The sequence below is a fragment of the Aythya ferina genome (assembly GCF_964211825.1).
Source record: "Aythya ferina genome assembly, chromosome: 1".
NCBI classification, from domain to species: Eukaryota; Metazoa; Chordata; class Aves; order Anseriformes; family Anatidae; genus Aythya; species Aythya ferina.
This window is the reverse complement of record NC_140296.1, coordinates 57,822,177-57,838,792: the sequence shown is the minus strand read 5'-3', so window position 1 is coordinate 57,838,792 and position 16,616 is coordinate 57,822,177. Positions and strand designations below refer to the sequence as shown.

The 16,616-nt window shown below is 38.1% G+C and overlaps 1 protein-coding gene across 10 annotated transcripts; it reads right to left on the bottom strand.

Moving 5' to 3' along the window:
- Positions 1 to 862: 862 nt before the first annotated feature.
- Positions 863 to 16,511, bottom strand: LOC311440843 (DNA excision repair protein ERCC-5-like). 10 transcript variants are annotated; one of them, XM_084528268.1, is made up of 17 exons: positions 16,408 to 16,511; positions 15,205 to 15,305; positions 14,421 to 14,596; positions 13,796 to 13,911; positions 13,085 to 13,177; positions 12,252 to 12,312; positions 11,219 to 11,362; positions 10,065 to 10,272; positions 8,833 to 9,780; positions 8,257 to 8,486; positions 7,748 to 7,867; positions 6,528 to 6,741; positions 4,748 to 4,892; positions 4,370 to 4,492; positions 3,746 to 3,946; positions 2,862 to 2,946; positions 863 to 1,525 (listed from the first exon to the last, which is right to left on the bottom strand). In XM_084528268.1, the coding sequence occupies exons 2-17, from the start codon at positions 15,290 to 15,292 to the stop codon at positions 968 to 970; spliced, it is 3,510 nt and encodes a 1,169-aa protein (XP_084384394.1). In that variant the 5' UTR covers positions 15,293 to 15,305; positions 16,408 to 16,511; the 3' UTR covers positions 863 to 967. The 10 variants fall into 10 exon arrangements, with proteins under 10 accessions (XP_084384394.1, XP_084384390.1, XP_084384397.1 ...); XM_084528264.1 differs by having other exon boundaries at positions 15,205 to 15,325; positions 16,408 to 16,478; XM_084528271.1 differs by having other exon boundaries at positions 13,085 to 13,174; positions 15,205 to 15,325; positions 16,408 to 16,478.
- Between the last annotated feature and the right edge of the window lie 105 nt (positions 16,512 to 16,616).

Sequence of the window (16,616 nt, the reverse complement as noted above, 5' to 3'; positions counted from 1 at the left end):
CAATGCCTGAGTGATCTGTGAAACAATGCTGTAAATCAGTTGTCCAGACAAAGAAATCACTTCAAATGTGATCATTTTTTTACAAAAGTGCTATCAAAAGGGATATTTTGGATTAAAGAGACATTCTGAGCCTAACAAATTGTTTCTCTCACAAATGAATCCAACATGAGTGCTGCAGCCAGTGGATCTGTATGCCGGATTCTTGAAGCACAAGCAAGATGAATGTTTCCCAGGAAGCAGCCCCCGCACTGTTATTACAAACCTCCTCACTGATGAAACTGAAGCGAGGGTGGGAAGGGAAGGAAAGTTGGCAGTGTTGGGGCAGACTGGCAGAATCCAGCTGCATGGAGACGCAAAGTGAACAAAGAAAAAAATCTGGCTTTCATTCAGACAGTGACACAGCAGACCAACAGAAAGAGCAACTGATAAGACAAAGGGGTTAAGCAGGAAAGCAAAATGAAAGAGAGATCATTTCACAGATTATGCCCAGTGATGAATGCTCTAAGGTGAAATCTAAAGGACTTAAAAACCTCCATGCTACCTCTGAGCATCACTTTTGGAAACAAATTCTGTCTTTGGACATCCCCATGTAACTCCAAGTTTCAAAGCATGTCGTTTACATTCAGAATATAAGCGATTATTGTTATAATTATGGATCATAAGAATTTACTGTACTATTTTCCATGACATATTATGAGGGCTTAGATATAGGAATAGATATTATTTTTTAGCTTAATTTTATAACCTCAGAACAGAAAAAACATATCAGGTCCAGCTTGAGTGATTGTGCTGAAAGAATTCTTTTTCCCATTGTTTAAAATCCCTCCTATTTGAATTCCAGACACAAAACAATGCATGACAATTGCAGATGAATAATTTATTTTTTTACATACAAATTCATTAGAATACTTACAGAGTTTAAGTCATAAAAAACACATACACAGTCTATCTTTAAGACTTTTTTTCTTTAAGGCTTTTTCTTTGTTTTTCCTCTCTTATTCCGTGGTTTCTGTTTTCTGCCCTCAAACACAGATTTGGCAGTCACCATGATCGGGTTTCCCAGTTCTTCATCCTCACCACTTGAGCTACTGTACCCCTTTTTCTCTTTATGGTCTGTTGTCTCTACTTCAGAGGTAATTTTCCTCCTTTTGCTCTCATCTAAATCTCTGCTTTCCAATTCCTCTGCTGAGGAGTCACTAGAAGTTTCTGAGAGATGCAAATTCCCAACAAAACCGCCTCCATATAAAGGTTCCTTTCTAAAATCTGAACGCTTCCTTCTCTTTCCACTTTGGATTTCTGTTGCCATGGCTTGATGATTTGAGCAGCCTGAAGTACTTCCCCCTTTCCTTTTCTCATGCTGTTTAAGTTCTTTCTCCATAACAGCAGTAGCTTCCCGAATTTCATCAGCTTCTTCTTCTTTTTCCTTTCTCTTCAGACAAGTCACAGCTCTGCGTAGTCTCTGACTTTTAATAGCTTGTTTTTCACGCTGTGCTTGTCTGAAGAATGAATCAATCCGAAGCTGAGTCTAACAAAAATAAAGCAGTGAAGCAGCTTTGGATGTTTTGTGACAGGAATTCAGTTGTTATCTAAGATATACTATAAAGCATCATAAATTAAAGCAGGACAAATGACTAATGAAATCAGTAATGCATGTGGGTAAGATGTATTATTATAGTAATACTTGTACTTTTATAATAAATTATGCAATAAGAACCTTCATAGGAACTATGGGCAAACTCCAGTGAAATTTTTATTAACATTGTGTATGTGATTATGGTTAGATACACATTGCTATTTTCAACCCTAATGCAGAGAATCTTTGCAGTGTTAAGTACATCCTTGCAAACACATCCTTAAATGCAAGCTGTTAAAACAACACAACATTTACTAACAAATACTGCTAACACTTCACATCTGCATATGTCAGTACAACAAAATGCTGCCATTGGACTTGAACTCATTCTGACACATGCTGCTACAGTAGAGAGATTGAGAGTAGAACTAGAAGCAGTTGCACACAATGGATCTGGTTTCTCAGCTACAGCCAGGCTTGCTGTATAGACTATACCAGTCCTCTACCAGTCCCTAAAGTCAGCTAAGGAGACAGACACTTCCAAAGGTTGTTCCAGTCAACCTAAAAGTGTATGGATCTAATGACAGTGTTGTGGTACCTTTCAAGCCTCTGACTAGAGACAGCCTAGGGGACTTGTGTAGGCTACATCTTGTTGGTAGCAAAAGGAGGAAAGAATCCTAGCTTAGTTAATCGGTTCTGCAAATAACTTTTAGAGTTGCACAGTACGCACCACTTTTAAGTTGTATGAAAACTGACAGTACATTTATTTGTAAAGTTGAGTAATATTATAACTGGGCTCTTGGTCAATAATTTAGTCTGTATTTCTCCTTAAAGGATTGGTATGGTACCCAATGGTCCATTTCACTTTACCAAAGTCTTAGGGGCATTTTTATAAATCATTTTAAGAGACAACACACAGTCTTTTAAAAGCACAAAAGGTACTTGAGGTACTTGTAGTTCCAGCTATATCTGGAGCAAACAGCAAACAGCAACTTGGACTTGAAGAAGCTGCTTGATAGATTACCGATTTGTAACCAACTACTACAATTACAACCTCTGAAATTACATAGAGTGCCTCACAGTACACCCAAATCATAAAGAAACAAAGTCTAGAGACCTGTTTACTGGTTTATATATATATAATCTATATTTATATATATTAAAAATATGGTCAAATTCCAGCTTCCAAGAAATGTATTTTATAGATTAAAGCCTCGCTGTTCATTTTAAAATGCATCTCTTACAATTTTCCAACTAGGCTTAAGCTATACAGAGTTCTATACTTTACCTGCTGCAAGTTCAGCTGTTTCATCACAGGCAAAAGGACTTCATCTATCTTTGTCCTAGTCCAGCCAAAGTGATCTTTGCAGAATGTGCAGAAAGTTAAGGAACATTAAAAATGGTTATTGCTGCTATTTTGTAAACACAAAATAAAAATTCCTCGATTAACCCATGTCTGGAGGAAGGCTACTCTATGTCAACATTTTTACTACTACAAAAACAAAGAAAATGCCTCAAGTTATTAAGCCCAACTTATGTGGATGATTCTAATATTATGCGATGTGTGTTCATCATGCCATTACATCTCTGTTTGTTACAGTGTTTATTAGCACTACCAAAAGTGTGCCTCCAGGAAGAAAAAGCTCATTTTGACTATGCAGTACTGCCATAAAATACAATACCTGTAAATAAACTACTTGTACATTTGCACACCCTGAAATTTTCATTTACTGTTTAAAACATTATTAGTTCTGCACGCACTGCCATCTACTTTTCAACAATTCACTGCAGCTCAAGCCGCGACCGGTGCAAGAAATAGACATTACTGCAAGGAATGCAATAAATAACTAGGTTTTGAAACTCACGTGTGAAAGACGGAACAGTTACAGAAGTGTAATGTCACAACAAGCTGCTCAGCCCAGCTATGAGACCGGATTCAAAGTGAAGCAGGAGGGCAGTGAAGCCTCAAATGCCATACATGAATAGCTACATTCTTTTCAATTCCAAAGCTGGTATCAGTGTAGGAGAGCACACTCAGCTGGGGCAAGGAGGCCCATCACACCAATGAGATGTTAAGAATTTGGCACACTGCTAACGAGTCACTACCTATCCCTATGAACTTTAATCTGGATATTTTTAGCTAACAATTCTTGTCTTATAGTAAAAGGATATTCTCTGATCTGCTCTACATCAGGCTTCCCCCAGGTGAATGAACCCCTTCTTTCATCCACCACAGGCTTCAGGTATGCTTCTGCCACTGCTGGATTCGGGAAACCTGAAGAAAGCTGCAGATCCCGCAACTTCTTCTTGACTTTGGTATCACGTGGATTAGACCTCATTTTTTTATTTTTCTGAGCCTCCTGCCACCATTCACTGAAAAACGGAGGAAAACATTCATTTGTCCCCATAAAATGTAACTTGGAATGTCAAGAGCATCCACGCTAACTTAAATGGCTTTAACCAGACTCCCTACTTCAGTTACTACGTGACATGAGGTAGGTAATTTTCAAATAAAAACGGCCAAAGGGATATATATCTGAAAGCAGAAAGGACAAAACATATACAGCCAATAGAGCCGCTGCCAGCCAACGTAGCAAACATCACCTGGATTCCCCCTAAGCAGCTAAACAGAAGGGCTTAAATTCAGCCTTATTTGGGAAGGACATACCACATGTTACAATCATTTTTGTTTTTTTTTTGGAAAAAATAAAAATAAAAAGGACTTCTAATCATCTTCATGATTGCCAATACAGTTGGCTTGTCAGTCTTCAAACCTTGTTCTTCCCCACAGCCTACCTGTCTGTCTCTTTCCAGGTCATCCATTCCTCACTCATCAAGTCTCTTTTCTCTATGAGCAAGCTACAGCACCTTCTCACATACTCAGGGAGAAACAACCTCCACTCCACTAGGGATCCAGCTCTGCAATGAACTCAGAGGCAGTTGCGCAGTACTAAAGCTGTTCTATTATCTTCATTAGTCTCGTGGTAACTGCTGTATCAATATATTTTATTTACCTGCCATTTCAAATACCGATACAAGGAGTCACATATTTTATAGTTAACTTAGCATCCTTAATGATGCTCATATGTTTTGCTGAATGCTTAAGCAGCAGAAAAGTGTATTTACTAACATTAATTTTCTAGAAAGACATGAAAAAAATAAAACAAAGCATACGCGAATTTTAGGAGAGGTTCCAATCCACGCCCAGGAAATTCATTTAAGATCTCCATCGCTGTTACAAAGCCAACATTTGGGATGCCCTCAGTGTAGTCACTTCCAAGCAAGTACGCCAAATTAATTAACTTGTTTCGATCCAACCCTGTGAAAGACAGTAAACCAAATATAATTAGTGCATGCTGCATCCATTCTCTTCCAGATTTTTTTTTTTAATTTGTAAGACGAACAACAAAAGAAATACAGATGCATTAACATCAGGACTTGCTAAATTATATTCTGGAGCAGTGTCAATATGCTACTGCGAGCTCAGGCACCATAGTTGTATTTGCATAGTTTAGCACATCTTGCCAAAATCAATGCATTACAGTGCAGAAATCCAGATTTCCCCTATGGTATTCAAGAGCTAAGGGGTAATATTTTACATATATTTCTCCAGTTACTGTCCTGTTCTCATCTAGTGCTGACCTGAATTTAGCAACTCCTGAATCAGCAATAAAAACATTTAAATCCTCAGTTTTGAATTCTAGTCTACAATATTAACACCTCTGCTTCTTGAAAGTGCTCCCAAACTGGAAGTCATTTGCTCTGTGCTACTGCAGTTACTCCAATAGACCAAAAGAGCCTCAGAAACACCTAGAAAGAAGGAAGAACTCAGTTGACCTCTTCTTCTTGGTACATTATAAGATCTGAGGCAACCAGACTGATTCACAGTGACTAGCTTCAGGAGTTTACATCAAAAATAAATATTGCTGTGGAGAAAAGAAGGAACGTGTGTCTAAGCCCCCATCAGAATGCCAGTCAGGATACTCACTAAGTGTCAGGCAAGAACTGTTTAATGCATAGAAAAGGAATAATAGCAAAAGAATGCAGAGGAATGTGACATGAAGACAGATGATGACTATTTTTCAATAAATAACATCTCTGGTTTATTACATTAGTAGCAGCTAAATATCATGTGTGCTTCTGCAGAACTTCTTTCCAAGTAAACTACAGTGCCATACCTAAACTAAGTAGGGAAAGTTTCATTCAGTTTGCTGGGAAAATAAATCAAAAACATTTTTCACCACATAAAAAATGAGGAATTTTACATGCTGAAGGCATTAAAATATTATTTCAAAGACCATATCCCAAAAATGTCAAAGCTGAATTTAACTGAGTTCTGCTTAAACAAGACATAAAAAAAAAATGCAAAAGTTGGCTCATATTTTCCTCAATATCCTTTGTGCAACACCGAAGCTTAACAGTTCAATATAATTAGCAGCAATTTGATCAGATAGGTAAAAGTACAATCAGAAGAAAAAACTGTCGATACTAACTAAAAAAAAAAAAAAAACAACTTTTTACAGAGCATATAATTACACTGGAGCCTTTTTTAATCGTTACATGTCAGTATGCCCAAAATAAGCTTCCCTTTGCAGAATATTACAAATCCAATGACATCAGAATACAATTTTCCCACACGAGAAAAGTCATACTGACATTTACTCAGAACCTGGCACTGTAGTTCACACCTCCAGCCTTGACTGATCATCACACTAACTCACTGTATTGAATGCAGGTGTACCAGGCAACTGCAAATTCAGAGGGGTCAACTGAATTTGCATCATGCATTAAAAACAGCAACCCAATTGAATTTCTTTAGAGCCTTTCCAAAGAACAGGCATTTTATAAATCTGTTATGTAGGAATTTCAACATTGGGAATTCAACTTCAAAAAGATACGTGGCAAAGCTGTCCTATCAAAGACTGTATCTAACAGATGAATTGCTGAGCCTTACCTAGCTGGTTCTGAAAATCAATGTACTGATAATATTCCACATATTTGTTTTGACTGAAGAAATTTTTATAAACATGCCGTGCACCAAATAACCAAACATCACTATCATCAGTGATTGTCCCAGAGGTCTGGTCAGTGAGGTCCAGTATTGCACACTGTGCCTCCGCTTCCATTGGAGCTTCAATGTATGGAATGCCAAACAGACGGAGGAGCTCCTGTAAGGAGGCAAAGCAGTTAATATTTCATCTGAAAAATGAAATTTTAATGTTTTTCTACATGACTCAAAACTGCTAGATTCACACTTGGGAGGTATTTAATATTTCGCAGCAAATCTTAATTTCAACAAAAGAGCACTATGTACGGCTAAGTCGAAGCAGAAATCCCACTTACTCATCTGAGGAAGATAGTGCACCACTTGATCACACTATTGCTGAAGAGTTTGAGAATCTCCTGTATTAATTACACAAACAAGCTCAAGTGTTGTACTTTCCACAACCCCTACTTTGCCATGGAGAAAAGTCCACACATTAGCAGTTACGTGGACTCCAAGAAGAAAGATGGAGGTAAAAATAAAATAAAATAAAATTAGTCATCACCTTAGCTCAGAAAATAGCTGGAAGGCCTATGAGAAATATGTCCATCTGCTAACTAACAGCAGGCAGACTAGTCATCCTCTGGAGGGTGGTTTGATACACATGTATTTTGATACATTTTACACAATCTGCTTTTACGGAATACATTGTTTAACCTCAGTTAAATATCTCATACAAAGGATGTAGTAGACCAGAAGACTAATACAAGTCAACTGAATTGCAGCTGCATTAACTTACACTGTATTTCAAGTAGTTCTTCCAGTAGACTGGATTGTCTTTTCTATGTTAATATTCTAACAGAGGTTACAAGTTTACACAGGTATTACTGGTGAGATTCCTTAAAAAGATCAATCTGGCACAACCTTAAAAAGCTGATATTTAAAAATATATTGATTTACTCATAACTTTAATATTATTTTATGGTGTTATAGTATTTATTTAAAATTGTTGGAATTGAAGTTTAATCTCCGCATTTTCAATATTTAAAATCAAGCAGACAGAAGAAAACAAGCTTCTAAGAGGAAGAAAAGGTGACCCATAACTAAAGAAACAACACACAGCTTTTAAGAAAATATTCAACTGCGAATCTTTTTGATGCATCATATCAAAATGATTCAACAAATACTACCTGGCTTTCCAAGAACATCTGTCCTGTTACAGAAGAAGCAACACGCTCCTGCTGCTGTTTTTGAGCCTGAAGCACATCCTGCTCAACAGAAAGGTCATCTTCTAATTCTTCTAGTTCTTCCTGAAAAACAAAACAAGATTTTGGTCATTTCAACAATTTAGTACTTTACTACGTACTTTGCCTAAGGACACCTAAGCCCACAGTTATCATTATTTTAATAACATATGCTCCATTAATTCACACTAGGAAGTTGTCAGTTTCTCTAATGCAGTAAGTTACAAGACCATAGATAAGGCTTCTTATCAGAGTGCCTGAAACCTTAGAGTTTCCCTCCGATTTCAGAGAGATTATGGTTAACTGTAATCTTTAAGGAAAAATCAGCCCCCATAAAATTAAAATGAATATATGAAAGCAATGAAACAGCGAAGAGTTGCCCAATGGTTTTCCTTAAAAAGTATTTGGGTACAGAGCAATTCATTGCCAGCTCGAAACAAATAACAAGGAGTTACCAAACTGATGTCTTGCCACTCATCTGCTGCATCTTTACCATCATTTTCTTGTTCAGCATTCTGACTGTTTGTCAGCTGCACTCCATCAGACTCCTTCTGCAAGTCCTGCGTGACAACATCTTGTCTGTCCTCCATTTCTGAAAGTGCTGGTTTTTCACCCAGTCTCTCATCATATTTAGTAGGTGAATCACCCTCATTACTGATTTCAGCATCCACTTCAATAAAGCTTCCTATAAAAGGAAAATAAACTCCTTGGTTTTGTTTTGCTAAATGCAATAAACAGAAATAAGGATTGCAAAACTATGGAAACCAAATAGTTGACCATTCCGTATACCAGTTCATTACGTTCAAGGTACAGAACAGCATGCTGTCCTCCTTCTCCATATTATATACTCACGTTTCAACAAAACAGCATAAGACCAAGGGAAAAATATAGCTCAGATTTTTTTTCTCCAATCCGTATGTATGCAGGAATGGATGTGTTTTAAACCATTTGTTAAAAGAGAAGGTTAAATTGACTTCAAATAAAACAAGGTCATATTTTCTTATCTTTGTATATGATTAAAAAACACATACCATCAGAATCGCTGTCTTCAGACTGTGATATCCCTTCTCTTTCCTCCTTAGGACCTTCTGCTGCTGGAAAAAAATGAATTTCCTTTTGTACCTCAGATACATTCTCTCCTGTTTGTAAAATTACTTCCTCTATATTTTTAGAAGTTTTCAAGTTTTCCTCAGTTTCAGAAAGGTCTGCTGTTTCATTGTGAATCAAAGACCCTATACTATTTTCTGCAGGGGAATAGCTTGGCTTCTGAATGCACAAGTTTGTATCCTTGTTTTCCAAAGAATTTAAGTCCATTTTTGAATCATTTTCTTCTTTGTCTTCTTTTTCTTTTCTAGCATCATCAACACAAGAATAATTTTCAGCTGTGGATATACTGGTGCCCTTGTGTGTAATTTGATTTTTTTCCAACTCCTGACTCTTTTGTCCAAATTCAGCATCTTGCATAATCACTTGGGTTGATGAATGAATTGCAGACGTAGGTGTTTCTTTATCCTCCCGTACTTCAGGGACCTGATCTTCCTCATCGGAGCTACTAAGCAGAAAATCCTTCACTTCTGACCTTTCTGTCAGCGCTCTATCAGTTCTAACAGTAACAACTTCCTCCTCTTCATCATCATCATCATTCAAAGCTCGCTGAATTGCCCGTAATGTTCTTGGAGACACACTGCCTTCCTCTGTTATAGACGGGACAACATTCAAGCGTCCTTCATCTTTGTACCCCAGTTCTTCTTCTGAGCTGCTTTCTGCCATAGCTGCCTGGATAGCAAACAAAGTCCGGGGAGAGGGTGGTGCTGTTACTACATTTTTATCTTTCTCTGTCTGCAACTTGTCAGATGCAACTACTTCTGCATTTGCAGGAGATTCATTAATTTTATTCAACTTTGTAAATTCAGGCTTTTTTGATGAGGGTCCTGCAGTAGTTTCCAAGTCTCTACTAGTAGCTTCTTTTGCTTGTATACCTGAAAAGAAACATTTTCATAAAAGACTGCATTCCATCTTACATAAGGAAAAAGTTCATTTGAAAGTTAATAAACCATAAGGAAAAAGTTAATTTGAAAGTTAATAAACTAATTTTCTACATTTGCTGATCACAATTATCACAATTCAAATCACAGTTATAGCTAACAGTACTGCAAGTTTCATACATACACATGTAAACAATATTCAGCGTTTTTCTTAAAATTAACGGCTGCAGACTGCACACAGGAAATAAGAGATTTTATGAAATGAAGACCTGACATACCTTTTATTAAGATATAGTGAGAAGTGTCTTCAGAAATTACCCTTCTAGATTCCACTTCTTTCACAAAACCACCTTCATTTTCATACTGTTCTTGGATTTGACCAGAGTGCTGTTGATTCAATTCTTTTTCTACAATTTCTATGCACCGATTGAGGTTGCTTTTCTTAAGCAAACCCCTAAGCTGGTACTGGGAAAAGTCACTGGACTCCTTAAAAATAATAATAATAATCCAAGTAAATTTAAATATAATGCCACCAGCTGTATCTTTATGCAAGCACACTTACCATGCTCAGGAGAGTCTTTTAATAGAAATATTTTCCTATTTGCTTTATGCAGATAACATTTGTCTTTTGTCAACTGCTGCACTCTCAAGCAACAGTGCTATTAGCATCATAACACACATTAGAAGTCTAAAAGGTAAATAGTTTTGAATACTGGCTAAACAAAATAAGACCTAAGTGGTGTGACCAACAAATGTTAGCTGGCTAATGGGCCTGGTCCCCATCTTAAAAGCAACACAATTTTCACAGAATCCATACGTGGTTGGTTTTAAGATGTTGCCCACCACTAGATGCTCCTTAGCGTACACTTAGGCACAAGCTATCATTTAATCTGACAGATACTGGACTTTAAAAACATTTAACTGTGCTCTGAATAGCTGATCTAGAAGTAAGCACTGTAGGGTTCTCTGTTTCTGAACGGCTTTAGTATCACATCTGTCTGAGTTACAGCTATGAAGGTCTTTTCCCAGCTGCCAGCTTCCCTAACAACCTGAGGGTTTGGAATTCAAACTGTGTTCATTCTGCTTGATTTATCCACATTAGTAATTTGTTCTTGCACTTGGAACGTTGGGAGTAATGCTGCTGAGGCATGAGGCACAGCATGATTTATTCATTCTTGCCAAACTGAATTAGCTCTGCCAATTTTAGTAGAAATCAAGAGATAGGACACTGAATGTACACATGGGAAGGATGTGTTAGGAGTTATTACCTCGTTGTTTTTCTTTCCCCCTCAACATAACATCTCTCATTAAATAGGCTTGGGAATAAAGCTCTGCAGTTGTGATACCCTTATGCAGTCTTCATCTGCATTAATGGCAATAGCTCCATTCTAATGACTTAAAACTATTCTAAAAATACTCTAAAAAGTATTACCTCCGGCATTGCTTCAAACAATGTTCTTTTTCGTTTTGTAAATTCTTTCATATCAGTCAAGATCTCATGTTTTATTTCTGGAGGCAGCTTGTTAAAATCTTCTGATTCAATATCTACAGAATGAGGGTTTTCAAATAATTCTTCCTATAAAAATGGAAAAAGAAACACATTTATTTTGAATTAACACCCATAAATAACAATGAAATATTTCCATTATTATTTCAAAATGAAAAAAAAAAAAACACTATAAGACCTTTGCTGCTATTTCCTATACCGTGGGGGAAAAAAAAAAAAAAGTAAAGAAAAAACTAGAACACCAAATACTTAGCTAATTATTGACATACACTCCATAGGTTACAACTTAAAAGCTTGGCTTTGTTCTTTTTATAAGAAGATATTTAGTATGAATCACATAAACAAGTATTACAGCCTCAGCAAGTCTGATTTTATCATTCCAAAGAGGTTTTCTTTTTTGCAAACTACTTCAAACATTAAGCGTGTTCACAAAAGAATTTTTTATTTTTGTTTTCTATTTGGATGAAAGAAAAAATAATGTCACTGATGATTATGCATTCTGCTTAAATGATATATTTCTTTTCACCTCTTCCCCTGAGATCAATGCATCAGAAATGAATACAGAATTTATCTGTGAAAACTCAAAGACCAGTGTTTCAACATCAATTCATACCAGGAGAAGTATGCAAATTCTGCTAAGTATTCCGTCTTATTTCATTTGCACACATTTCATGAAATGTACACATTCCATTTTTGTCATTACAAAAAAAAATTCTTCTTCACATACCCAGAAAACACATTAAAAATCCTATTCTGCTGTATTCTAGAGAAGCAAATTTCATTTGCATTTTCTGATTAGCAGGAAAACAAGGCATCCTTAGAATTAACTCGTGTGCTTTATCAGTAATGCTTTAATAAGGCCTCCAAACCCAAACACTTTTTTTTTTTTTTTTTTTTTTAAACAGAGCATGTAAATACAGGATAGCTGTCAATAACAAAGGAATTAGAATGCATTTACCTGCAATATCTTTTTTTGGCTCATTCTCACTTCCCATTCTTTTTCGTCTTCCTCCTCTGAGCTAAAAATCACAAAAGAAATGTAGATATTTCCCTAGGTAAATGAAATACCTATAAGAGGCCATTAGTCTTCCCTTCACTGATACATAGAAAAATTCACACACAACAGCAAACTATACACATGCAAACAAATATAAATATAAATAAAATGCAAAAAGATACAAACAGAAGGCAAGAAGGCAGACTTCTCTCAGTTAAAAAGCAAAAATTATGTTAGTCTGGATTTAAATAATTAACTGATTCTTATTTGGTCAGCATTTAAATTATATGAAAGTATATAAGGAATACACAAACTGTGCAAAGAGTAATCTAATGGATAAGTTTCCACTTAGACTTATTTAAGATGTCACAAATTTGACAAGTACATACAAAGTCTAATTTTGCTCAACACATCTACACTACTAAATGAGGGGACACAGACCAGAACCCGGCTGCCACACACGAGCTACCCCAACTTGAACAGTTGGGTTCATTTAGTCACATAGAAGTAGTCACTGAAAGTGAGATAGCACTTTCAGCCCTAAACATGAATTCTGAGAAGAAAACTAATCTGCGGGCTGAAAGCTTGTTCTGTTAGTTATTTTCTAATAAATAATTAGAAGGCTTCTGAATCCAGAGTTAAAATCCTATTTGTCCAAAAAGAAACTGAAATAAAACATAAATATTCTTTATATATTATGGAATCACATGGGTCAAAGGTCTTTCAGCAACACTTCTATACTCTTATCTCAGTTTATTTTAACCGTTTTATCTATTTTTCTTAATTCTACCTACCTGTTCTTCTCTTCATTCTCTAAAGAAGGCAATACATATATATCATCAATTTCTTCTCTCCGAACTTGTGTTATACTGGGCAAAACTTCACTGCTTAGAGGAAAAAAAAACAAAAAAAAAACAAGCAATTAATAGATACATAAAATTTACCAGCCACTTCTAAACAAGAGGAAAAAACGACTGGCAGAGGGAAACATAACCCCATTTTTAAAAGGGAAAAAAGGAATACCCATGGAACTACAGGCCAGCTGGTCTCTCCTTTGTGCCCAGCAAGATCATGGAGCAGATTCTCCCGCAAACTAAGCTAAGGCACATGGAAAGGTATAGAAATATACCTTGGAACTTTGTACCTTGGAAATACCTTTCTATACCTTGGAAAGGTATAGAAAGGGGGCTATAAGAAAGCTGGGGAGGGACTCTTTGTCAGGGAGTGTAGTGAAGGGACAAGGGGGAATGGCTTTAAACTAAAAGAGGGTAGATTTAGATTACATAGATGGAAGAAATTCCTTACTATGAAGGTGGCAAGGCACTGGCACAGGCTGCCCAGAGAAGCTGTGGATGCTCCATCCCTGGAGGTCAAGGCCAGGCTGGATGGGGCTTTGGGCAACCTGGTCTGGTGGGAAGTGTCCCTGCCCATGGCAAGAGGGTTGGAATTAGATGATCTTTAAGGCCCCTTCCAGCCCAAACCATTCTGGGAATTTTTATTCCTACCTTTTGCCTGTAAGAGCAGTTTTGATAGCTTGTCTCTTCAAAAACGTTTTCAAGAGTTTCTCTGTAGTTGTCCTGGAATCACGCACAGCCACATCCTTCCTGTATCTTCGCTTAGCCTGTGAACATGAAATTAACAGAATTTTGCTCAATGCCACAGACACACATCAAGCAAATTACTCTACAAATTTTGCACGCTAAGCCTAAGAGCAACTCCTAACTCACTCTACACCAGTGGAGACACAGCCTTCAGATCCTATAAATCCTTCTGGGTTGGTGTCCTCTGTGGGACTCAGGAGTCGTTTTCAGCTTCTGGGTGTAAATGCTTTTAAGGTCAGGTCCATTCTGAAGCAAGACGCAGGCTTTATGCCATGATCTACTTCTCTGCAATCTGGTTTCTACACAAATCAAACCTGAATAAGTATCTATCAAAAGGGAACGAGTGGCAAGCTCCAAGAGATGACCAAAACTGGGACTGCAAAGAACATCTGCACAGCAGTGTAATTCAAGCCTTTCCATCCTCATGGCTCAGAAGCATAAGCAGAACTCAAGGGATTTGAACATTCTACTCATTAGCAACAGACACACATCCTACTTTGCATTGCAATGACCCAGCACAGGTACATACCAAGGTCTGTCTCTTCAGAAGCGGTGCTTCTCCATCAAAAACAAACACAGGCCGAATTCGGAAAAACAGTAACTTGCAGAGCCGATTAAACAAGGTGAGGAGGTGAGCATTTTGTATGGAATTACCATGACGATCTCTGGCTCCCTTTATTGCTTGGTTTAACCAAATACTAATATCTTAAAAAATGGTTAAGAAGAAATAATGTGCAATCCTACACATATATCAGATTAACAGTTTCTGTAAAGCCCACATATTGACTGAGTGGCTTTTGCTCGCTGTTCCAGGCTTGGCCTATTGAAGCCGTGGTTATCCAAATATTCGTGAACTTTGGAAAAAAATAAATTCTTGCCTCTGCCACCTGGACAAAGAGCAAAGTTGAAACTCCTCCACAGCAAGTAGTATCTCCTCAGTTATGTTTACAAATAAATGAAAGGTTACTTCATCTGCATGTTTCTAACATTTTTTCAGCATTTAATCAAGGGAAGCTTACACAAAAGGATTTTAATTTTGTTCATCTTCTAGTCCTAACTAGTGGCACATTTATTTATTAAAAAACATCCTGCATTTGCGTAAAAGACTTGTTGAAAAGTCTTACTTTTAAAAAAAAATATAAACAAGCATAAAGGTCTTAGTATCCACATATTATAAAACATAAAAACTACTCATCAAAATATTGTCACAATTTAATATGAAAATTTTAAAAAGCTAAACACAATAGACCACGTAGAAGTAAGTGCCATAGTGCTCACAAATTTGGCTCCTTAGCCTTACTTTCAAAGGATACCAACAGCAAGAATTTTTCCTTCTAGTGTTTCTGGGTTTATAGGTCTTCCAGTGCATTCAAGCAGTTTCCAAAGTCCTTGAACTCCCATTGTTCTTTCTTAGCTACTTTAAGAGAGAAGAATCTATGAGGAATAAATAAAAGTATAATCGAAAGGTTGTCTGAACCATTTACGCTTTATTAATGAAAACCCAGACCACTAATGTTGTAAATAGAAATAATAAAGAAATAAAAACAAAAATCCCACATCAAGAGCATCACGACTAAAGTGGGGCTTTATTAAAAATCATCTACTGAAGCAACCTGCCAGTCACATAATTGCAAGCTAAGGTCTCTGCTGAAATTATCTCACATTCAAATGTGAGATTTAAAATAACAGAAGTCTGATTTGTTGTGCTACAAAGTGAGAAACATGGTAAAATGTATTCCCTTCGTAACAGGTCAAATTTTGGTCACAGAATCACAGAATCATTAAGGCTGGAAAAGCCCTCCAAGATCATTTGGTTCAGCCACCCCCCTACCACCAATGTCACCCACCAAACCATGTCCCCAAGCACCACGTCCAACCCCTCCCCTTGCACACCCCCAGGGACGGTGACTCCACCACCTCCCTGGGCAACCCGTCCAGGTGCCTGACTGCTCTTTCTAAGGAGAAATGCCTCAGAGTTCACGGTTGTAGAAAACCACCCGCATCTCAAAAACTGCTGAAGGCAGATGATCTTTCATATTCCTTTCAAGAGGTGTATCAGGGTTATAAAGAGAAGAAATAAATAAAGAAATAAAAATAAAACAAAGAGAAAGAAAACAAAACAACTAAGAGATGATGAGTATAAACTGAGTTATGTAAAATATCGCCCTTGCTGAACTAGGTTACGAAATCTGTTGGGCAAGGGGGGGGGTTCTTTCCTGCCTTTGCCTGCCAAATACTGGCGAATAAGCAGCATTTAATCGCTGTGGTCGAGGAGAAGCGCTGCCAGCAGATGCCCCCTGTACCACGGTCTGCTACGGGGGGTACGCCGCCCCCAGCCCGCGACCCTTCCCCCGAAACCGCCCCGCCGAAGCCCGTCAGGGTCCCGAGGACCCCTCTGGGGTACTGGCGAAACGCCGCCACCGCCTCAGCCGGCCGCTCCCCGGCCCCTCAGCGCCCCCTGCGAGGCGATGACCGTTGGGGCGGGGACGACAGTTAGGGGCGCGCGCAAGGCTCACCTGAGGGGGGAGGTGGCCTCGTTATGCCGAGAACCCTCCTCGCGGCGCGAGTTGCGCATGCGCGCCCACCGCGCTGCCCGGCGGGAAGTGTGGTTCGCGGGGCGGGGCCTGGCGCCATGATGGGAGGGGCGGGGCGGGGCAGGGCGGAGCACAAAATGGCGGAGGCGGCGGGGCCCCCTGGTGGAGGGGGTACCGGGCCTCCACGTTTA